The 23,687-nt window shown below is 44.8% G+C and overlaps 1 protein-coding gene across 1 annotated transcript in view; it reads left to right on the top strand.

Moving 5' to 3' along the window:
• CSMD2 (CUB and Sushi multiple domains 2) overlaps positions 1–23,687 on the top strand; it is a 588,341-nt gene that overhangs the window by 479,527 nt on the left and 85,127 nt on the right. The window contains exons 33-41 of the mRNA XM_063104124.1: positions 9,724–9,819; positions 10,999–11,202; positions 11,648–11,772; positions 12,405–12,501; positions 13,630–13,734; positions 18,289–18,407; positions 18,920–18,989; positions 20,205–20,321; positions 23,272–23,481. Coding sequence (XP_062960194.1) covers positions 9,724–9,819; positions 10,999–11,202; positions 11,648–11,772; positions 12,405–12,501; positions 13,630–13,734; positions 18,289–18,407; positions 18,920–18,989; positions 20,205–20,321; positions 23,272–23,481 — 1,143 coding nt within the window. The remainder of the gene's footprint in view (positions 1–9,723; positions 9,820–10,998; positions 11,203–11,647; positions 11,773–12,404; positions 12,502–13,629; positions 13,735–18,288; positions 18,408–18,919; positions 18,990–20,204; positions 20,322–23,271; positions 23,482–23,687) is intronic.

The raw sequence follows: 23,687 nt of genomic DNA, 5'->3' as shown, positions 1-23,687 counted from the left end.
TGTACCCAATCCTACTTCCTGGAGTGTTTCCCCTATGTTTTCTTTAAGGAGTTTTATTGTTTCAGGACATATATTTAATTATTATATCTATTTTGAGTTGACTTTGGTATATGGTGAAATGTACAGGTCTAGTTTCATTCTCCTACAAATGAATGTCCAATTTTCCTAGCACCATTTGCTGAAGAGGCAGTCTTTTCCCCAATGTGTAGTCTTCATGCCTTAGTCAAAGATCAGATGGCTGTAGGTTCATGGGTTGATTTCTGGATTCTCTATTCTGTTCCATTGGTCTGTGTGTCCGTTTTTATGCTAGTACCATACTGTTTTGGTTACTATAGCTTTGTAGTATAGTTTAAAGTCTGGTAGTGTTATGCCTCCAGCTTTATTTATTTATTTTTTATTTATTTATTTATTGCTCAGGATTGCTTTATCTATTTGTGGTCTTTTGTTCTTCCATATGAATGTTAAGATTGTTTTTTCCAATTCTGAGAAAAATGTCCTTGGAATTTTGATAGGGGACTACATTGAATCTGTAGATCATTTTGGGTAGTATGGACATTTTCACAATGTTAATTCTTCCAATCCAAGAGCAAGGATATCTTTCCATCTTCTTGTGTCCTTTAATTTCTCACAATGGTGGTTTGTAGCTCTCATCGCAGAGATTTTTCACATCCGTGGTTAAATTAATTTGTAGGTGTTTTATATTTTTGGTGACTATTGTAAATGGGCTCACTTTCTTGGTTTCTTTTTCTGTTAGTTCATTGCTGGAGTATAGAAATGCTACTGATTTTTGTGTGTTGATTTTGTATCCTGTAACTTTGCTGAAATCATTTATTAACTCTAAGAGTTTTTTTGTAGAGTCTTTAGGCTGATCTATATATAGGACCATATCATCTGCAAACAAGAACAATTTGACTTCATCTCCTATGTGGATGCCCTTTATTTCCTTCTCTTCCCTGATTGCTCTGGCTAGTACTTCCAACACTATGTTGAATAGGAGTGGTGAGAGTGGGCATCTTTGTCTTGTGTTCTTAAGGGAAAAGTTTTCAATTTTTCCCCATTCAGGATGATATTGGCAGTCAGTTTGTCATATATGGCTTTAATTGTGTTGAGAGACTTTCCTTCTATACCCAATTTATAGAAAGTCTTTATCATAAATGAATGTTGAATTTTGTCAAATGCTTTTTCAGCATCTATAGAGATGATAATATGGTTGGTCTTTGATTTTATTCATGTGGTGTATCGCATTTATTGATTTGCCTGTGTTGAACCAGCCTTGCATCCCTGGGATGAATCTCACTTGATCATGGTGTATATAATTTTACGTATGTGTTGCTGTACTCTATTAGCTAGTATTTTATTGAGGATTTTTGCATCTATATTCATCAAAGATATTGGCCTGTAGTTTTCCTTTTTGTTGTATTTTTGTCTGGTTTTGGTATCAGGATGATGTTTGCCTCATAGAATGAGTTTGGGAGAATGGCCTCTGTTTACGTTTTTTGGAATAGTTTGTAGAGAATTGGTACTAATTCTTCTTTAAAGGTTTGGTAGAATTCTGCAGTGACGCAATCCAGTCCTGGGCTTTTCTTTGTTGGGAGACTGCTGATTACTGCTTCAATCTTGTTGCTTGTTATTGGTCTGTTCAGATCTTCTATGTCTTCTTGGCTCAGTCTTGGTAGTTTGTGTATGTCCAAAAATTTATCCATTTCCTCCCAATTTTCAAATTTGTTGGCATATAGTTGTTTATAGTAGTCTCTAATGATTCCTTGTATTTCTGAGGTATCAGTTGTAATATCACCTTTTTCATTTCTAATTGTTATTTGTGTCTTCTCTCTTTTCCTTTTAGTAAGCCTTGCTAATGGTTTGTTATTTTTATTTATTCTTTCAAAAAACCAACTTTTTGTTTACTTGATCTGTTGTATCATTTTTGGGGTTTCCATTTCATTTAGTTCCACTCTGATCTTAATTATTTCTTTCCATCTACTAACTTTGGGTTTGGATTGTTCTCATTTTTCTAATTCTTTAAGGTGAAATGTTAGGTTGTTTACTTCTTCTGAAGTAAGCATTTAATGCAATAAATTTCCCCCTTAGTACTGCTTTTGCAGTATCCCACAGGTTTTGGTATGATGTGTCACTATTTTCATTAGTTTCAATAAATTTTTTGATTTCCTGTTTAATTTCTTCTTGGACCCATATGTCATTAAGTAGAATGTTGTTTAATTTGCATGTATTTGTATAGTTTCCAGAGTTTCGTTTGTTATTGATTTCTAGTTTTAATCCATTGTGGTCTGAAAAAATACATGGAAAAATTCCAATCTTCTTTAATTTGTTGAGACTTGATTTGTGACCCAACATGTGGTCTATCCTGGACAATGTTCCGTGTGCTGATGAGAATAACAAATATTCTGAGGTTGTTAGATGAAATGTTCTGTAGATATCTGCCAAGTCCAATTGGTCTAAAGTGTTGTTTAGATCTTGTGTTTCTCTGTTGATTTTTTGCCTAGATGATATGTCCAATGTTGAGCGTGGGGTGTTATACTATTATGGTATTAGTGTCTATCTCTTTCTTTAGGTCTAATAGTGTTTGCTTTATAAATATGGCTGCTCTGATGTTGGGTGCAATATATTTATGATTCTTATGTCTTCTTGTTGGATAGATCCTTTTATCATGATATAGTGGCCTTCTTTATCTTTTTTTATGGTTTTTAGTTTAAAGTCTATTTTATCTGATATAAGAATAGCTATTCCTCTTTGGTTTTGGTTTCCATTTGCATGGCATACCTTCTTCCATCCTTTCACTCTTAGTCTATGTGTGTCTTTACAGGTGAGGGGGGTCTCTTGAAGGCAGCATATTGTTGGGTCCATCTTTTTAATCCAATCAGTCAGTCTTTGTCTTTTGAGTGGTGAATCCCTTCCTTTTACAATGAGTTCTTATTGAAAGGTATTGATTCGCTCCTGGCACTATATTGATTTTTGTTTGGATGTTTTAAGTACCTTTTTTCCTTTCTTTTTGATTTACTGTTTGTCTTCCATGTTTGTTGGTTTCTTGGAATAGTAGAAAAACTTTTTTTTTCACTTTATTGTTAACATTTTCTTTTACTGGTGGGTATTGTTCTTTCTTAAGTGTTCACAGTAGTGATGGTGGTTTTTCAGGTACCAATCCCAGTACTCCCTTGAATATTTCTTGTAAGGCTGGTCATGTAGTAGTGAACTCCTGCAGCTTTTGCTTGTCTGGGAAATATACTATTTGTCCTTCATTTCAGAAGGTTAGCCTTGCTGGGTAAAGTATTCTTGGCTGGCATTTTTTGTCTTTTAGTATTTCGAATATATCATCCCATTCTCTTCTGGCTTTTAGGGTTTCTGATGAGAAGTCTGATGTTAGTCTGATGGGGACTCCCTTGTAAGTGACTTGAACCTTTTCTCTTCCTACTTTAAAGATTGTCTCTTTGTCTTCGAGTTTTGCCAATTTGACCATAACATGTCTCGGAGAGGACCTTTTTGGATTGAATCTTTGGGGATCTTTGAGCTTCCTGGAACTGAAGGTCTGTATCTCTCCCTATAGCTGGGAAGCTTCCTGCTATGATTTCATTGACAATGTTTTCCATGCCATTTCCTTTTTCCTACCCCTCTGGAATACCCATGATTTGGATATTTGAGCACTTAAGGTTGTCTGTTATCTCTCTTAGATTTTCTTCAAGTTTTTAAATTCTTGTTTCTTTCTTTTTTTGTCCACCTGTGTTATTTTGAACAAGTCATCTTCAAGGTCAGAAATTCTCTCTTCTGCTTGTTCTAGCCTACTGGTTAAGCTTTCTGTTGTGTTTATTTCATTGAATGAATCCTTCAGTTCCACAAGCTCTGCTATGTTCTTTTTCAGGGCATTGATTTCTTTGTACATTTCCTCTTTCAGGTCTTGTATGCTTTTTCTCATTTTGTTGTGCTATCTAACTGAGTCTTATTGTATCTCATTGAGACTGTTGCTCAGAATTTCTCTCCAGTTATTTCAAGGACTTCCTGCTCTACAGGGTCTGGTACTTGAGAATTATTATATTCCTTTGGTGGTGTCATGGTTTCTTGTTTTTTGTTTTTTTGCTGAGAGGGTTTGTATTGCTAATATCTGTACATTGGTGTTAGTCATCTGGTAGAGCAGTTGCTTTTTCTGGTACTCTGGAGTAGGCTTTGAGGAGAGGGAGTTCCACTTGTAGATTTTTTGGATGTTTTAGTGTTGGATCCAGGTAGGTGCAGTAGTATAGTTTCCGTGTGGGTGCTTTGGCCAGATTCCTCCATGGCCTAGTTCCAGGGGCACTTAGTAATTCTTTGCTGAGGTTGGTGACACTGTGTTGGTTCGTCCAGGATTTGGGCAAGCTCTCGAGTTTTGGGGGGAAGTGCCTCAATGACCTATCACTATTTGGCTATGGCAAGTGACCTGCATGGGCCTGTTGGCACCCTAGCTAGCTCCCCCTGACCCTGATAGGTGCACTGGTGGATACTGGTGTTCCTCGGTTTGAATGGGTGACCCTGGGTGGGTTTTCTCTCTCTTCTTTCCTATAGGCAGAGGCTCCTCCTGGGACCCTGCTTCCCTCAGTTGGGGGGGGTGGATTGGTGGTGATTGGGAATTTTCTTCCTCACTCTGTTTGGATATCCTACATTTCTGTACTCTCAGGGTGTTCCACATGTGTCTCTACCCAGATGAAGTCAGTTCTGTGGGCTGTGCATCTCCCACCCACAGGTATGCTACCACATATGGCAGCGTAATTCTCCTTGTGGGCTGTGCTCACTTCTGACTCCTTCTGTCTATGCTGATGAGTGGTCAGCAGGCCACATATAAGGAAGCAGTGGCTGCTGGTGTGGCAGCAAGCCACCTTTCTGGTGGCAGTTGTGGTAGTGGTGGCTGTCATAGACCTTTTGTTCAGCACCAGTGTCTGCAGCAGCAGCAGGGAGTGCCAGGCTCACTGACGCTGTCCGTTGGGGGACTGGCTGATGGAGACTAAAACTTATAGATTAAGTTGGGGAGAACTCACATCTTTATTACATCAGCTCTTCTTCCCATCTAGGAACATGCTATGTCTCTCCATTTATTTATCTTTTGTAACCTTTGAGAAGGTGCTATAATTTTCACTTAGGCAGTATTCATTTTTTGCTAACTTTATTCCTAGATATTTTATGGAGGTTTTTGTTGCTACTGTAAATGGGTCTTTTTTTCCTCCTCATATTTTCTAACTGGTCTTTGCTAACTGGACTGGCATTTTTAGTATATTAATTTTGTATAGTAATTGAACCCTCAATAATACTGAGTTGGAAAAAAAGAAATGGTCCTTTGGCTACTGAGAGGACCTCATTTAATCCCCAAAGCAGAAAAGTACAGGCCACATTCTCTAACCACATGGCAATAAAAATAAAAATTAACCCAAAAGTTTAATGTAACAAGAACAAGAACAAAATCCAAATTCTTAGGGGAAAAGAAGAAATGTTCTTAATCAACTCTTGCACAAAAAGAGAAAAACAGCACTATCATGGGCTAACTCCACCAACTAATTCTCCTGTGTCCTCTAGGCAAAAAGCAATATCATTTGCAGATAAATTTGTCTTACTATTTTATCTCCTTTCATGGTTATTGGTCTATTCAGGTATATTACTTTACTATCAATCTTGATATTTTATCTTTTAGTAAAATATTCGTTTCATCATTTTTTTAAAAATTTAGCAGCATAGTGTATACAATATACTGTGATAATGTTTAACATCCTTTGTATTACATCCCCTGTCTTTATAATGTTGAATGCTGTATCGTGGTCCCCTTTCTTCCCAGCTGTACCAGAGGGTTTTTGTTTGTTTGTTTAATTTTTATTGCTGCAATTTATCAATTCTTCTGTGAAGTTTGTTATTTTTTAATTAAACTTTACCTTCATTTTGTAATTTCCTTCATCTTTTTTTTTTCTTCAAATTATTATGTTCTTCCTGTTCTAACTTCTTGAATTGATAGCTGTGTTCATTATTTTCTCTGCAATAAACAGCAGGTTTACAGTAATATATTCACCTCTAAGCATAGTTTAGGCTTCATGCCATAAATTTTGATATGTACTATTTTCATCATCATTACTTTCTAAATAGCCCATGACAGTGTTGGTTTACTCTTTTTGCCCAAGAGCTGGTTAAGAACATCTCTTCTTTTCCCCTAAGAATTTGTACTTTGTTCTTGTCGTATTAAACTTTTGCGTTAATTTTTATTTGTATTGCCACATGATTAGAGAATGTGGCCTGTACTGTTTCTACTCTGGGGATTAAATGATGTCCTCTCAGTAGCCAAGAACATTTTTTAAAATTCCATAAGTATCTAAGAAGAATGTTTGTTCTTTGTAGGGTGGAGAGGCAAGGATGAGCTCAGGCTGTGCATTCACGCTGGATGGACTCTAGTCTCAGCTCTCTGACTAGCAAGGTGACTTTCAGGCACAATACTTGACCTCTCGGATCTTCAGTTTCCTCATCTGTAGCATGCATAGAGTAAAAGTTCTACCTCCTAGAGTTATTGTTAGGAGTAAATGAGTTTTACAATAGCTTTGAAGTCAATCTTACTCAATTTTATTATTCAGATCCATTATACCGGTGATTCTCAATCAAATGATTTTTCCGTACCACCACCCCATGTATACACACCCAACCAAGAGTGTAAACCAGGATCTCCTGGGGTCAGATGCTTTTTCAAAATCTCTTGATAGACAGATAGGGAGGGAGGGAGGGAGGGAAAGAGAGAGAGAGAGAGAGAGAAATAGACAGATATAAGTGTAGCTATAGATACAGAAGTATAAGTATAGATATTGGATCTATAGGTAGAAAGAAAGAGATGGGTATACATTTAGGACCTATATATAAAAGTAAGGATATAGATATAGGAACAGATACAGGTGTACAGGACCAAGAGAAATAGAAAAAGAGAGAGAGAGAGAGATCTATAGATGTAAATATCAATATACTCAGAGTCTCTTATTCCTTATTTGGAGAAACACTGATAATGAGCCACTGGTACTGATGGGAGTGAACTGTGTCCCTGTCCCTGAGGTGTGTGTGTTGGCACGGGCGGCTTAAGGACCACTACTCACCAATCTTCATTTTATTTTCCCCTTTGATCTATCAGTGGTTGAGAATGTTGCATTAAAATATCTCCCACTACAATTGTTTGCTTGTGTTTCTAACAATTTTTATATCCATGTTTGCCTGACATGTCTTCCCTCACATTCTCCAAGAGTCTAAGATGAATTTTACATGTTTATTTTACAAGCGAGGTATTTGGTCTGATATCTGTCATCTTGTTTTGTTCTTTCTGGGCTTCTGTTTGTGTTGTTCTGACTTTGCTTCCTCGCTTTTCCATTCATACCTGACCCACCTCTAATTTCCAAGCTTTTGTTGGTATATTTGGACTTTTATATTAATGTTATTAGTAATTATCTTTAAATTATGGACTTCTTTCCCAAGAACAAGTTTTTATGTTTACATTTAGTTTTGTTACCTCTTTAACAATAGTTATTTGGGGTTAACCATACTTTCCTGGTTATTTTTATATCTGCTAGTTCTTGAATTTCCTCCTTTAGTCTTTTTTTTTTCAGTAGGGCTCATAAGTGCAGTACTTTCTGTCACCTCGTATGTATGAGAATGCTTTCCTTTTGACATATCATATACATGGCGACTTGATTGCAAATTAGATTATGGATCACAGACTTTACCTTTCAAGACTGCAGCAATTGTTCCAGTCTATTCCAACATTTCATATTACAGAAAAATTGGGGTCCAACCTGATTCTTTGTCCTTACAAATAACCGATGCTTTTCTGTCTATAGAGCTTTTATTCTTTTTTTTATTTTTGAAATTAAAAGCCCAGTAGGATGTATTGTGGTAGAGGTCTCTTTACACTAATTAAGTTTTAGGAAAAATATCTTCTATCTTAAATTATTTTTTCCCCTTCAATTTCTCTGTCTTCACTCTCTGGAATATCTGATGTATGCATATTGGATTTTTTTCATTTATCTTCCATGTCACTTGTCATTTCTCTCATTATTTTAATCTCTTTATCCCTCTGTGGAGTCATTTCCACTTCACTATTCCATATCTGCAGAGCCCAGCTGCCACGTGACAGCACTTCTCATCTCTTCAAAGATTTTTGCTTTGGCACCTCTTCCTCCTCTGACTTCACAAATGCAGTGCTAGATTTAATCTTGTCACAACCATGACTGAAAATCTTCTGAGATTTTTGCCTGTTCTTTGCTGTAGTTCACATAAAAACATTGGCTTTGACTTCTCAGGTGGTCTTTTCCCTTAACACTTTGAAATCTTTTCTTATGTCCAGTGATTTTTACTATGCGCTTTCCCATGGAGAGGGAGGTCTGCATGAGTCCAGGACTGAAATTGACATGGTTTCCACGAGAGATCACTAGGGCTCTAATCCACATCTGTCAGGCCAAATGATAGGAGCATGGAAAAGTTGAGTTTTGCTTTGCTTACATCCTTTGAGAGGAGGAGCTAGAGACGGTGGTGATAAGAAGGGAGGCTTCAACTTCATGACTTTCTTTTTGCTTTGACAGCCAGACACTAGCTGGGGCAATGACTCCTAGCCAGGGTCAGCCATCAGTTCATATGTAAATCAAAATGCTCTGTGCAAAAGGCTCTTCAATCCCCCAACCCGTAGCATCACATGGGCTCTTTAGAAGCACTGATGGACCTCCCAGTGGCTCCCAGTGGCTCCTCGATGTGTCCCAACTCCAGCCCTAACCACAGAGGAGATGTAGCCTGGCTCTCTGTTGCCCCTACATCCCACCTGAGGCTGTGTCAGCGGCTGTTCCAAGCTGTGCAGAGGGGCAGCAGCAGAGTGGCCACGCAACTGCCTGCCACCCATGCTGTCCTTGGGCTTCCACAGGAGGGTGCTGATGGGCAGGACTACGCTTCATAGCTGCACGTCCAGTTGGTGCTCTTTACCCTTGCCCATCTGTGCCACATCAGGCAGAAGATGTACCTTTATCTTCTTCTGCAAAGGCTGTCAGCCTCCTCTAACTTCCGTGTCCATGCAGGTTTTCCCCCATCTGTGTGTTATTGGTTGGGTGACAATACTTTCTGGTTTGCCTGGGATGGTCCTAGCTTCCACTTGGTTGTCCCAGCATAAATGTTAATAACCCGCCCTTTTACTCTCAAAAGTGTGCTCATATGAGCAATAAATTATATGATCACTCTGGTTAACGATCATTTCACAGGGGACTGGGAACGGCCAGTTGCTCTCAGATGATCACATCACCCTCCTTCCCAGAAGCTGGTGTAATTTTTTTTTTTTTTTAATCAAATTGATGCCAGTTTTCCATGTAAACTACCAGCCAGTTCAGTAATGGCCATTCTCCCCATCCCTGTGTCTCAACCCATCTTTAGTAACTTTCTCCTCTCCAGGCAGATCATTTTATCTTTCTGAACCTCTCTTTCTTGCTCTGTTAAATAAGGGTACTGAACTCTGTCATGCCAACCTCACACTGCCCACAGGTCAAGGTAAGACCACAGATGCAAAAGCCTCTGTAAACCGTAAACTGCAAAGTGCAGTAAAAATGTGAGGCTTCATTTCAGGAAGGCCTAGAATGTGGAAAGGGCTGCTGCGTGGGTGGTACTGGCAGCCCCTCGTCCCTGTTCTGGGATTCGATCTGCTGGGCCCAGCCGCTGGACTCACTGTCTTCCTCTCCTGCTCACCCCCTATCTCGGCAGGAGAATCGCTGCCCTTGGCCACCTCCAATCAAGTTCTCATTAAGTTCAGTGCCAAAGGCCAAGCACCAGCCAGAGGCTTCCACTTTGTCTACCAAGGTATGCAGCACGTTGGACACCAGAGGTACGAAGGTGATCCCGGGTCTTTGGTGACTCAGTGACAGAGAGAACAGGGATCTTTGACCCCTAGTTTAAGCCTCTTTCTCAGAGTGTTTGGGAATAGTTACTAGTTTGTGGGGCAATTTCCTGAAATTCAGTTGAGTTTTATACATTTGCTTACCCAACAGACATTTCTTGGACCAAACTTTATGTTGCATGAGGAAGGAAATGAGACATGGCTAATTTCTTCCCCTGCCCCTCCTCGCCCGGTCCCCCCGCCCATTGTCTGGTACAGTCCAGTGGCACTGGAGAGGCATCCCAGGCCTCTCTCCAAGACTCTCTCCCATGGAGCCTGGTTTTGTCTGCAAGGCACAGTAAGGGTGTGGGGAAAACACAGACTTTGAAGTGAGGTGAACATGGATTTGAATCCCAACTCCGCCACTCCACCTGTAAAAAGACAGGATTAAAAGAGTTCACAAAGCAGCTGGTACCAAGCAGGTAATCAGTGTTCACTCCCTTCCTTCCTGGCCCAGAAGGGCAAAGACTTGGTGCATCCCGGCTTCCTCCTGCAGGCCCCAACCTCCCCTTGTGCAGGAGAACACCCACTTCTATAGGCCCCAGGTTCTCAGCACGGTCCTGTTCACTGGACTCTGCCCAGGATGAGCTGCATCTCCTTGTGCAGGGGTAATCCTGCTCCCAGGGGTGCCATCCCTGGGGTCTAGGTCAGAGGGTCCCATCTGCCATTGTGGGGCAGGGAGAGAAGAGATTCAGGTCATGGAGAGCAGGGCCCTGGGCATGGAGAGGAGAGGCCAAAGGCAGGGTGAGGGCACTGAAGGTGAATGAGGAAGGGCCATTCTCTCTGCTGGGGAACATGGGACCCTGATCAGTGAGGGGCATCATTGGGAAAGCAAAGAACAAAACTGGGCCTAAAGTCTGGAACCAGGAGGTTCACACTACCTTCCATGGTTTCCAGAAGCTGGGCTGCAATGTTGTGTGTCCAACTGTTTCAATAAAATGGACATCAGCCTAGTCAGCCCCTACCCCTGCCCTAGGGGGAAGTGCCCAGAGCCTCTCAGGTTCCCACCCAAACTGCCTTTGTTGCAGTCTCATTGTGTGTTCATCACCGGGCCAGTTTCTAGTGGGGTGAGGCCTGGCCCTCAGTGCCCTTGTCCCCTGCAGCCGTGCCCCGAACCAGCGCCACACAGTGCAGCTCTGTGCCAGAACCCCGCTATGGCAAGAGGCTGGGCAGTGACTTCTCGGTGGGGGCCATCGTCCGCTTCGAATGCAACTCCGGCTATGCCCTGCAGGGGTCCCCCGAAATCGAGTGCCTCCCTGTGGCCGGGGCCTTGGCCCAGTGGAATGTCTCCGCACCAACGTGTGTAGGTGAGCGCCCAGACAACCAGGACGGGGGCAGGAGCAGCACACAGCCCTTTCTCCCTGAGGGAGGCAGCAAGGCCCGGCAGAGGCCCCGAGGCACACAGCAGCCCCTTCCCACCAGCAGCAACTTAAGTGGGATGCCCCACTCAGGCCACATCACTAGGCCTGTGGCTTGGGTGTGGAGACAGCGAGGAGGAGCAGCTGGGGGTCCTGGGGAGGGACACGTGTGAAGGGAGGAGCCGAGGGTCCTAATCCCTGAAGGAGGTTGTGTGGGGAGAAGTCACGGGAAGAGACCAAAAATGGAATGAGAAGGCCGTGAAGGGAGAAGCCAGCAGGGGGAGAGTCCCAAGCCGAGGCCGGGGCTGAGGAAGGAGCCTGTCTGGGAGGCCCCCTGGGGGAACCGCACAGACAGCCAGGAGGGGCCTCTGACCGGAGCTGCCTCCCCTCCCAGTGCCGTGTGGAGGCAACCTCACAGAGCGCAGGGGCACCATCCTGTCCCCCGGCTTCCCAGAGCCCTACCTCAACAGCCTCAACTGTGTGTGGAAGATCATGGTCCCCGAAGGTGCTGGCATCCAGGTAGGGGCACGAAGTCTCCTCAGTCGGGCCAGGGGCCACCCACAGATGCTGGTCATCGCCAAACCCCAAGCCAGGGTGAGCCTGGAGGAAACATATCAGCCCTGTGCCTGCCCCTGTGGCTGAGGAGGCTCAGTCCAAGGGTGCAGATGTGGCCACAAACAAAAGCACAAGAGCTCATGGGCTCTTTGGAGGGCAGCAGGGGAGAGGCGGGCACTGGCTCGGGCCAGCAGCAAGGGCTAAAGGAAGGAGTGGGCCTGGAGCTGGAATACGAAGATGGCGGAGGAGTCACGGGAGGTGTTTTTCAAATAGCTTGAGGGGTTTAAGACTTCCCGAGATGAGCAGAAAGCCAGTCAGACTGACGTTGGCCGCCTTCCTGGAATTTCTTTTCCCCATTCTCTACCTTGCAAGGTATCCCACTGTGTTACAATCGTGTATTTCACATCTCTCTTCCCCACCAGACAATGAGCTCCTCAGAGTAGGGACTGCATCTGGCTTTTATTGGAAGGACCTAGCACAGAGTAGGTGCTCAATGAACTGAATTAACTATGGGAAGGGAGGAGAGGGAATGAGGGAGGGAGGGAGGGAGAGGCGCAGGCTGCCCGACTGACAGTTCGATCCTTCTGCCTCCCCAGATTCAAGTCATCAGTTTTGTCACAGAGCAGAACTGGGACTCCCTGGAAGTGTTTGATGGCGCTGACAACACTGTAACCATGCTGGGGAGTTTCTCAGGTAAGCTGGGGCTTCCAGAGGCTTCCATCTGGAAGGCAGCGGTAGACATCATCATCATCATTATCACCATCATGTTATTATTGAGCTATATTTCACATGCCATAGAATTCACCATTTTAAAATGTGCACTTCAGTGGTTTTTAGTATATTCACAAGTTTCTACAACCATCACTACTATCTAATCCCAGAACATTTTGATCACCCCAAAAAGAAACCAGGCCCCCTTCTGCACTCACTCTCCATTCCCTCCCTCCCACCACCCCCACTCCCAGCCCCTGGCAACCTCTCAGCTACTTTCTATCTCTATGGATTTGCCTCTTTCAGGTATTTCATATAAATGGAATCATACAGTATGTGCCCTTCTGTGTCTGGCTTCTTTCACTTGGTACAAGGTTTTCAAGGTTCACCAAGCTGTAGTGTGTATCAGCACTTCGTTGTACACATATATACCATATTTGCTTTACCCATTCATCAATCGATGGATATTTGAGTTGTTTCCACTGTGGGGATTTAGTGTGAGCATATGTTGTCAGGTCTCTTGGGTATATACCTAGGAATGGAATTGCTGGGTCATATGGTAACTCTAGGCTTAATTTTTGAATTAAATGGTGCAGCTGCCAGACTGTTTTCCACAGCAGCTGCACCATTTTCCATTCCATTAGTGAACTTCTGACTGAGGGTGCTGAATGTTTTTGCTCAATGACCAGGGCAATTATCTGAATCTTTTAGGCCTGGGAGCCTATGCTGCTAAGATATAAAAAGGAGTCCTGTGACCCAGATAAACTGTCTACACTGCTGGATTGCCCAGATAATAATACATGTCAGAGTCATTTGGAAGATGGCTGGGAGGAGACCAAACTCACAGGCCACCTGAGGAACCCCCCTCCTGCGGGCCCACAGCTCTGCCCGCTCATCTCGCGGGACGGAGTTTGGAGTCTGCCCTCCCTCGGCCACTGGAGATCTAACCCTCTGAGGGGTGCTAATTTGCTGCTTAGTGAGTTTGATAATTGGGGACATTTGGGGGCCTTGGGAGCAGAATGTCAGCAGGTAGCAGGAACAAAAGGGAAAGGGAGGAGCTCGGGGGCCTGGGGAGGCTAAACCTAAGTGACAGCTGGCTTCTTGCCCTAGGGACAACCGTGCCAGCCCTTCTGAACAGCACCTCCAACCAGCTCTACCTCCATTTCTACTCAGATATCAGTGTGTCTGCAGCCGGCTTCCACTTGGAGTACAAAAGTGAGAATCCAGGGTCTTGGGTGTGTGCGGGCTTCAGGGTGGGAAATGCACCGAGTCCCCACTGTGAGCAAGGGTTGTACTGGGGCTGTGTATTCTCTGTCCCACTCAGGCCTTGCCCCAAATGTAGATGAGGCTGCTGACGCTCAGATGAAACCTCCTCAAGGCTGCCCAGCCTGCAAATGGTAGAGCTGGGTTCTCACCCAAGTGTCTGGAACTCAAGAAACCTATGTGCTTCCTCTGTGCCCACACCAGGAATGGGAAGGGAGCTTGCTCATTGGCCTAGGCCCCAGTATATAATGTGAGATGTAAGAAAATGGAGGGGTTTCCTCCTCCAGTCCTAAGAACTGGCCTCTCTAACCCCTGGTTCTGTGATGCAGTTATCTTTGAGGTTCCTCCTCTCATTGGATAATTCACTCCTCTTCTACCAGATTCCTCCCTGCAGGCTCAAACTTTTACCTCCTGGCTTCCAGCACCCCTAGAGATCAGAGTAATACTCTTAACAGAAAGAGAGCTGTGGATGTGCTTCCTGGGGAACAAAGAAAGAGTTTCTGGGGAGACTGCTTGCATCCTGGGACTGCCTGTCCCATCCCCTTTCCCTGCTGGGTGTAGGAAGGAGCAGGCACGTAGCAGCACTGTTCCACATTCATTCAGAAAATACTCACTGAGCGTTTGCAATGTGCCCAGTGCTATGCCAGGTTTTGCTAAGATCAGGTGAGATCAAAGTGGGTCAGTCCCCTCAGAGTCTGCTAGAGAGAGGCAGACACGTAGAGAGAGAAGTGCATTAGAGCATTACATGGATGTCTCTAGATGGTAGAGCAGTGAGTGGTTCAAAACAGAGAATGGTCCTTTCTGCCTGAGGCAGGTGGAGAGGCGAATGTCATGAAGAAACATTGAGCGGCTGCAATGTGCCAAGCCTGGTGTTAGGTGCCCACAGAACAGAGAGGAATAAGACGTGGTCCTTGCCTTCAAAAGCACAAAGTCTAGGGAAAGAGCTAGACATGAAACAGTCATTTTAGTGCAACTTGATACACTAAGGTACACAGAAAGGGAGCTAGACCTAGCCAGGTAAGGCCTTGCAGAAGGGGATGCCTGAATTAGTTAGGAATGAGAAGTGAGAAATGCAGGAAGGCGTGGCTGGCTGGACCACCTGTGACATTCTGGGCCTGTGCAGGCAGAAGGCCTGGTTGGTGCTAGAGGCCTGATCGGGTCAGCACTGGACATTATGCAGATGCCCATCTGGGTCTCCAAAACGAATGAACTTTATCCAGGGGGTTGGGAGAGGACGAGCTGGATCCCAGGATCCTCGTCACCTGAAAGAACTGACGTGCGCACCTGATAGGAAAGACCTGGGACAGCTTGAGGCAAAGACCTTGTGGGGTAGAGGATAGGACAAGAACCTCTGGGACCTTCCTCCCCCAAGACATCTAAGGGTTTACTCAGCCGGTGGAGCGAAATATTCCTGGTTTCTTGAAAAATCACATTTTTCCTTTTACCCTCTTTTCTCTGTTCTCTCCAGTTCTGTTTCTTTATCCAGTATTTTAACTTGAGTCCTTAAATGTTCCCTAGAATTTTCTGGGGTTTTTTTTCTTCCAAAGATATATTTTCTTCCTGAATCTCTTTGTCATTCTACTGCCTCATTCCCATGAAAAATTCACCTCTTCTCACTTCCATTTGTCCAAGGGAACCGACAGTTTTCTCAGCAGCTGAGGTGTCTTACACACTCCCCTCTCATGGTGGGAAGAGCTGGGGGAAAACAGAGGTCCCCACTGTACTTGGAGACTGAAATTCTTAGGAGCCAAGACCCTGTAGTTACATTTTGTTCTGTAGATAATCTACAAAGAGGGCGCAGAAGATGGAGAATTAGGGCCGGCCCCCCGCGGGTTCGGATCCTATATAGGAATGGCCGGTGCGCTCACTGGCTGAGCGCGGTGCGTAGAAGCAAATGGCTTTGAAGGGTACTGAAAAGTCACATCTACTGCTATGACTCATATTTAATGTTTATTTAATGGAAATGGAGCGATATGCTTTCAAAAATAATAAATTACGTATGATAAAAAATGATTTTTTTTTTTGTTAAGTGTGGTTTGAATAAAACCAAGCTGTGCAGTGTAAGAGAAATTAGAATGAACTTTTCTCTGTCTCCCTTGTTTTCTCTCTCTGGTCTCATCTTGCCCCCCATTCTATTTTTCCTCCTACCGTGTGCTTTTGCTCTTTCTCTGTCTGTCTCTGTCTCTCTCTGCACCTCCTTCTCCTTCTGTCTGTCGCTGCCTTTGCAGTAAGTAAGTAGGTCTCCAGTCACTAACTGTGACCACCCCACTAAGTACTGTGCTGCATTCTGCTTGGAGTGTGGGGAGGAGAAAGACAAGGTGACAGCCAAGATGAAATACTTCAGATTCAGTTTGGGGATTGTTTTAATCCTTGTCCTTGGGGTCTCTTGTCTCAGCTGCTAAGATTTTTGAACATAGGCCAAACAGCCTTATTTCTGAGCACAGCATTCACGTCTTAAGAGCACAGGTAGGACAGGAATTGCCTGGGAAGGGTGTGAGGAAATTTCTGGAGTGATAGCAATGCCCTGTAGTTTTCATACACGTTTGGGTTATAGGGGTGCAAGCGTTTGTCAAAACTCAGCACATGTACGCTAATGGTTATGACAAACTTGAGGATGACAACATGTACACGTATGATTTGTGCATCTCGTTATATGTAAATTTCCCTTAGACAGAAAAAAAAAGCACTTGTAGGTATCAGAGTCTCATCTCTGAATATGGCATGAGGACTCTCGTCAGCTGCTGCACAAGAAGATGGGCTGGTGACTGGTGGTCCAGGCTGAACAGTCCTTCCCCAGTCCTTTTCCACGAGCGCCTGGCTCCCTGTAGACACTGGACAGACGTGGGTTCCCCAGGGAGCCTATATCTCCCAAGGGTGCCACCAGGAGGGCCGAGGCTGCAGCCTTCCAAACTCTGGGAGACTGCAGGTACCCAGCTCAGACAGCCACACGATCTGTTAGCCTGTCCGCCCTCCTCTCCTTCCTGTGCCCTTGGGGAAGACCACTTTGGAGTGGGTGGAGACCCCATTTACTGCTATCTCTTTGCTTTCTTGTGAGTCTTCTATCCCTTGCCCCTGGAAAACTGCAGTCCAAGTCCAGTCCACCAACACCCAGGGATCTATTTAGTGCATCCTGAGTGCAAGAAGGGAATCAGCCAGGGAGGTATTCAAAGCAGGATGAGGAAGATTTCGGGAGAGGAGGCAGGGAGAGCAGGGGACAGGGTCAGGCGTGAGCTCAGGTGGCCTCGGGGTCGGGCCTCCACTTGGGTGGATCTGGGATAAGACTGGGATTGGTCTGGATCCCAGCTCCGTGGCTCACTAAGGGCATGTGTCTGGGTTTCTCTCAGCCTGTGTCCTTGTCTGTGAAATGGGATGTTAAGAATGGTGTCAAGGGGACGAGATGATGTGTGTGGCTCTCCTGCCCCAGCCTTGCTCATGGGACGTGCTCAGAAGGGCTGCTCCTGTGATGATGGGGTGGGTGGGCAGGGAGGAGGAGGGTTAGGGTGGATCCTCTGGCAAAGCTCCCACAGTGCTGGGTATATGGTAAGGACTAAATGAACGCAGACAGAATTTGGAAAAGTCAAGAAAGGAGAGTGAAGGAGGAACGTTTGAGATCCCACAGAGGTGACCTTGAAAAGGGAGCAGGCCAAGATTATGAAGGCTGTAGAACATCAGGATGAGAAGGTTAGAATTCATATAATAGGTGATGGGGACCTGCTTCAGATTGGCAAACACGGAAGCCCCGTGATTCAAGGAAAGGTGCATGTGCGTACAGGGTGGACCGGAGCAGCAGTGGCTTGGGGTAGGGGATGAGACGGAGGCTGTCACAGGATCTGGTATTGATTAAGTGTCAGAGCTGACCTCGGGAGGTGAAGTGGGAGGAGCCACCACTACTGCTCCCAGAAAGTAGCTGGCCTGACTAGGAAAACACAACAGGAGAAATAAGGCAGCAGAGAACCCTATCCACTGGCAAATTTTTCTCAGGAGAGTCTGTTCCAGACAGTGGGACTCTAATGGTGCCCCTCCCTGAGCAGCTCTGAGATGCCTTCTCTGATAACTGCTCTCCTTCCTTCTTGGCTTCTTTGCCTCTTCTCAATGTCTTAGCCTGCAGGAATGGTCTTCTCACAGCAGGGAAGACTGAGGGAGGTTGGGGGTAGGAGGCAGAAGTGATGCGGAGGAACCCAGGCAGAGAGGTCTGAGGGTTCACAGCCAGGGCTGGGAGCTCCCTGGCTCTGAACTCAGTGGGTGAGCGGGGCAGCCAAAACCCCCAGGGTGACATGCCCCTGCCCCAAGGTGCTTTGCTCTGTTGAGCTTCTGTGCCATATAAATACTCTTATTTTTGTCTGTGTGCTGCAAGGTGAAAAGGGTGGGAAGCACTGGTCTAAAGGCCAAGAGAGAGCCCAAATTGCAGGCACCCCTTCTAGCTGCCACCAGCCTTGCCCTCAGCCCACTGTCACATTGACCTGCTGGGCTTGTCCCTTCTCCTTTCCGTCCATCTGTCCTGTCTAGCGGTGGGCCTGAGCAGTTGCCCGGAACCTGCTGTGCCCAGTAATGGGGTGAAGACTGGGGAGCGCTACTTGGTGAATGACGTGGTCTCTTTCCAGTGTGAGCCGGGATACGCCCTCCAGGTACCTCCCTCGACACCCTGGGGCAGGAAACAGGTGTCCTCTGAGAGGTGATTGGCCAGCCTTGTGCAAACAGAGCTGCAGTCACCAAGGAACCAGGAGCAGTCCCCAGTTCTCCTGGGGACTATTATCTACTCCCGGAGCTGCTCATGCAAAAGACAAATTTTGCTGACTTTAACAATTTGGCACAAGCCAGCCTCAGATATGTTTCTGCAAAGTTGGGCTTGACTCGACTTTAAGAAAATTTAATTTTCCTTTGAAGGCTATCAGGGCATTTGGTAATTAAAGGAGTCTCACAAGGAAACCTTTAGTAATGAGAATTCTTCAGTGATGCTTGTTAATCATTGTCCTTTCCAAAAATTTCTCTCCATCTTACCCCCTTCCCACAGTGGATCTATTTATCTTTGTGCATCTTGTCCCTTAACAAGAGACCCCCAACAAGCCCCCTGTTCTGGTTTGCACATACAATTGTGCCCGCAGGGGCAGCTCGCCCACCCCCTTCCTGATTCTTCCAGGGCCACGCCCACATCTCCTGCATGCCCGGAACCGTGCGGCGATGGAACTACCCTCCTCCGCTCTGTATCGGTAAGGGAGCCCAGACTTTTTCTGTTCATTTAAATCCATTTCCTCCCAGGGATTTGAGCCCAGGGGCATATTGTTGAGTTCAAGTTCAAATCAGAAGAAAGTGTGGTATGCTGGGTTTGCTTTTAGTCAGTTTTAGACTGTTTTTGTAATCTGCAGCTCTCACTCAAGGCTGTCATGGTTTGCAAACCTCTGCCCACCAAATGTAAAATTGCAGAAGGTTTGCCTATTTGAAAACATTGTAATGACCATTCTCATTCAAGATAATCAATCACACCCCAAAGGGAACTTCTAAGCACTTTGGGCTTATCCCTGTGACATTTTGTGGGCCAGACAGATAAATCCTGTAATAAAGAAATGTCAAGGGTTGCACATGAAACAAAGACTTAGCTTGGCTTCACTTCTTGTGCTGTGCTAGCAATGATAAGCTCAACAGATACAAGAAAAGACCGGGTCTCCCCCTGCAGAAGCTTCTGGTCTGGTTAGGCAAGGAGGAAACCAACATTTATTGAGGGTCTTCAATGTGCTAGGCTCAGTGCTAGGCTCAGTGCTGAGCTCAGTGCTCTGTGTTTCTTCACAGCAGATCTTCAGGGAAGGTATCATGATCCTAAATTTGCAAAATCAGAAACCTAAGTCTTTTAGGATAAAAAAGAAAGTGCCAGAGTCAGGAATGGAAACCTGAAGTTCTCTGGTGCCCAGCCAAGCATAAAGTGCCCTCAAAGCTGACCTTGGGACAAGAAGTGAGGGGAGTCAAGCGAGTGTCACCTGGGTGTAATGGCATTTCCCTTTTAGGATTTCATCAGAATACATGACAGTTCCCTTCCTTTGTCCTCTTTCTGCAGTCTTGGAAGAGTTGATTGGGCAGTGAGGAGAGGGAAATTTGGGGAGAGTGTAAGACATGCTGGAACAGACCACTTTCACTTGCCTGCGTGTCCTCACTCGCAGAACTGGCCTGTGAGGGGCCCGATCAAGGTCCAGGGTCCATAACCTGGGTGTGTGGACTCCTAGGCAGTCCTAGGATGTGCTTCCCTTCCTGAATTTACATACTCAGTTTTGCCCATGTGTATAATTTTGGGGGGAGATTTCTTTGGATTCTCAGAGGGGTTTGTGACTCAGCAAAGGTTAAAAACTGCTGCTCTGAGGGAGTTTGGAATGTTGGCATGGCCCCATATTCTCCCGGAGCTTGTCCTAACCCTTTGTCTCATCTCATTGTCACAGCACAGTGTGGAGGAGTAGTGGAAGAGATGGAGGGGGTGATCCTAAGCCCTGGCTTCCCAGGCAACTACCCCAGCAACATGGACTGCTCCTGGAAAATAGCACTGCCCGTGGGCTTTGGTAAGTCTCTGCAGTCCCCTGGAGGAGACAGGGGCTTCACGCCCAGACCAACTGGGCTGAAAACATGTCTGTGAAATCTCTCAGCATAACCTTGGCCAAGTCAGTTTCATGCTCTGCCGATTTTCTCATCTGTTAACCTCTCGTACAATCGTGAGGATTTGTTAAGAATGGCAGAGATGAAAGTATGGGAGGGAGAATCTTAGGGGCTGCCATTATTGTCATTTGAGTAATGGTATGTGGCTCAATTTCATTAGGGTACTAAATGGCATATTGGAGTTTAGAGCACAACTTAAGATCCAGGAAAGTGAAATGAGAAATTGCTCGAGGATGGTTAAAAAAAAAAAAAAAAAAAGAAGAAGAAGAAATCTATTTTACGGAGACTGGACCTCAAGTTGTGCTTTTAACTCCAATATCCGATTTATTATCCTAATTACATTGAACCAAAGTCAATGTGAAATTGAGTTTCCATTCTTCATACGCACATTCTAGCTGTCCTAGAGGCTGGGAGGGATTTGTTTTGTTTTCCATTTTTGGAGATGGAGTACGCCAGGCTTGCGAGGCCGTTGGAGTATGGAGGACATCGATGTGGGCACAAAATTTAATTGCTGGTAATTCATATATTGTGCACTGGAAATATAATTTAACCCCAAATATCTCTGTTGTAAGGATAGAGGCTTTGTGCTGATATGAAACCGATGGGCTGTCCATTGTGGGTCATCTTGCTCTGCTCCTAGAAAAAAAATGTCGCAAGGGACATTCCTACCAGGCCTGGGCTCTCCCAGACTGTGAGCCTCAGAAATGAAGATTGCCCATTTTGTCCTTTATTATTCAGTCTGGAGTGTGCCTTCTCATTAGAGAAGGGGCTTCCAGGAGAAAGCAGTCTAACCAGCCTTCTCTAGATCTGGTTGGAGCGGAGGAGAAAGATTCCAAAGGAGGGAGACTTCCCTTTAGTACCACCTTCTGAAGTAAACTGAGTACAAAGTGGTGACAGCGTTGGCAGCCTTGGGAGACTCCAGATTTTGAGACATTGAGCAAAGAAAGAGGATCTGGGAGACCCTATAGCTCTGCATCCAGTCTTGGGGCAGAACTTCAGATGATAGAGTGTGGGGAGAGGTCAACATCCAAAGGCAAACAGAAGTTTAAATGGATGATTGTTCTCTATAAGTCCTTATGTTCAGCCACCAGAGTTCTCTTTCACTAAGTCCTGGGCACTTATCCAGGCTCTGGGGAATAAGTCTACTGCAGGGTTCAGTGGCAGAGGCCAGGATCCCTTGCTTGCAAGGTCCCTAATACGGCCCTTGGTTTCAGTGTGTGAAGAGCCACTGCATTTACATGATGCTGCCACTAGATGGCGCTCACAGTTCGGTTCTTTCTACAAAATTTCTCAATTCAGAAATTTTGCAATTCTTAAAAGAGCCCTTTTGGTGGGCATGCAGTCCACAGTGTTTTTGTGTAAAGGGATGATGTATGGGCCATGGAATAGAAAGCAGAGGTTCCACAGATGATATATACAAAGATGTTCATCACAAAATTATCTACAATTTGGAAACAATCTGCATGTTCATTAATAGGGGAGTGAATTGTGCAGTCAGATAATTCATAAAGTTGAATTAATATGCAGTTAAAAATTAATGAACTATACTTTTGTATATTGATATGGATGGACTTTGAAAAACACAACGTTGAGTAAAGAAGTTTTCAAAACTGTATATACAGTATGATATTATTTATATAAATGTTTAAAATATAAACTTAGATATGTAGTTAAGAATCTAAAACCATGAACTGGAAGGATATCTTCCAACTTCATGACAGTGATTGCTTCTGTGGAGGCAATGAGGGAAATGGAACAGGACAGGAGATGAAGGGTCTTCAACCTTATATGTCAAGTCTTTATTCTTTAAATAATCAGATGCAAAAATTATGCATGTGTTCCTTCTAAGCAAATGTAAAAGTACAGATGAGTGCATTTTAACAATTCAGATCTTTTTGTAATCCCATCATGCAGAGATAATCAGCAGCAGCTTAGTCCTCCACCATTGGAATAGAACCCCCATGAAGATAAGGACCTTACTGGTCTAGCTCATACTGTGCGATGCCCACCTAGCACAGCCCTGGCGCATGGCAAATGCTCATAAATACCATTAGCGAATGAATGAATATTCTTCCAGGTTTGTTAATACAAAAATTAGAATTGTATTCTATATACTATTTTGCGATCTGATTTTCACAATTAACAGTGCATTGTGGGCATTTTCCTATGCTCAGTAAATATATTTTTTCAATAACATTTTCCATAGTAACCTAATTTTGAAAATCTTATCAGTAAACATATTAAATTCCCACCTCCATTCTCCAAACAGTATATTTAATATGTACATTAAGGACTTAAATAGATCCATTTAACCTGTCACGCTGCTAGGAGATCTTGATTAACCCACTAAGATCCCAAAGTGTAAACTTCATTTGGCTTCTTAATGGAACAGGTAGGACAATGTGTACCTCTAAGCTTTATATTTTTGAATTAACTTAAGGGTTTTAGAAAATGCTAGTATTGAAGGTCATGTCTTTTGGTTAGGTGTGGGGGGTGTTATTTTTATGTAAAAAAGCAAAACTGTCTTTATACTGACATTAGTCATATGACCCACCATTAAATCAAATGTTGACCCTGAACTTTGTTTTCAATAAAATAAAATGGACTTAGGAAGGAGCTCTGAAATGGCTGATACCTTTACTTTTGAATAAATAATATACTTTTAAGTTCAGTCCTGCCTGAAGACAAGAGACCAAACTGGACCAGCCTCTCCCAGAGTGTGTCCTGGGAAGGGTGACTGGGTGGGGAGTCAGTGGTAGGGACTCGTGGGCTCTGGAGGAGATGCTTTCCCAAGGCGGCACACTTCAAGCAGGACTGCGTGGCTTTGGGCACTGTCTGCCTCTGTCTTGCTCCCAGGAGCTCACATCCAGTTCCTGAACTTCTCCACCGAGCCCAACCACGACTTCATAGAAATCCGGAACGGCCCCTACGAGACCAGCCGCATGATGGGCAGATTCAGCGGAAGCGAGCTCCCGAGCCCCCTGCTCTCCACGTCCCACGAGACCACCGTGTACTTCCACAGCGACCACTCCCAGAACCGGCCAGGATTCAAGCTGGAGTACCAGGGTAAGGACAGGAGTGCCTGTCAGCTCCTCTGTCCACCCCCGTCTCTTACCCACAGCCCCTGACCTTCCCAGCCTTCCACGTGGGGGGAGGGAGGCCTCTGGGGATGAGGCGGGGGCTATCCACGGAGGCTTCCTTCTGGTGGCCTAGCTCTCTGGCTGCTGAGACTGTCTAACCCTTTTGGGCGGCTTAAATTCTCCCACAGCCTT

The sequence above is a fragment of the Cynocephalus volans genome, chromosome 8 (assembly GCF_027409185.1).
Source record: "Cynocephalus volans isolate mCynVol1 chromosome 8, mCynVol1.pri, whole genome shotgun sequence".
NCBI lineage: Eukaryota > Metazoa > Chordata > Mammalia > Dermoptera > Cynocephalidae > Cynocephalus > Cynocephalus volans.
This window is presented reverse-complemented; position numbering and strand designations above follow the sequence as displayed.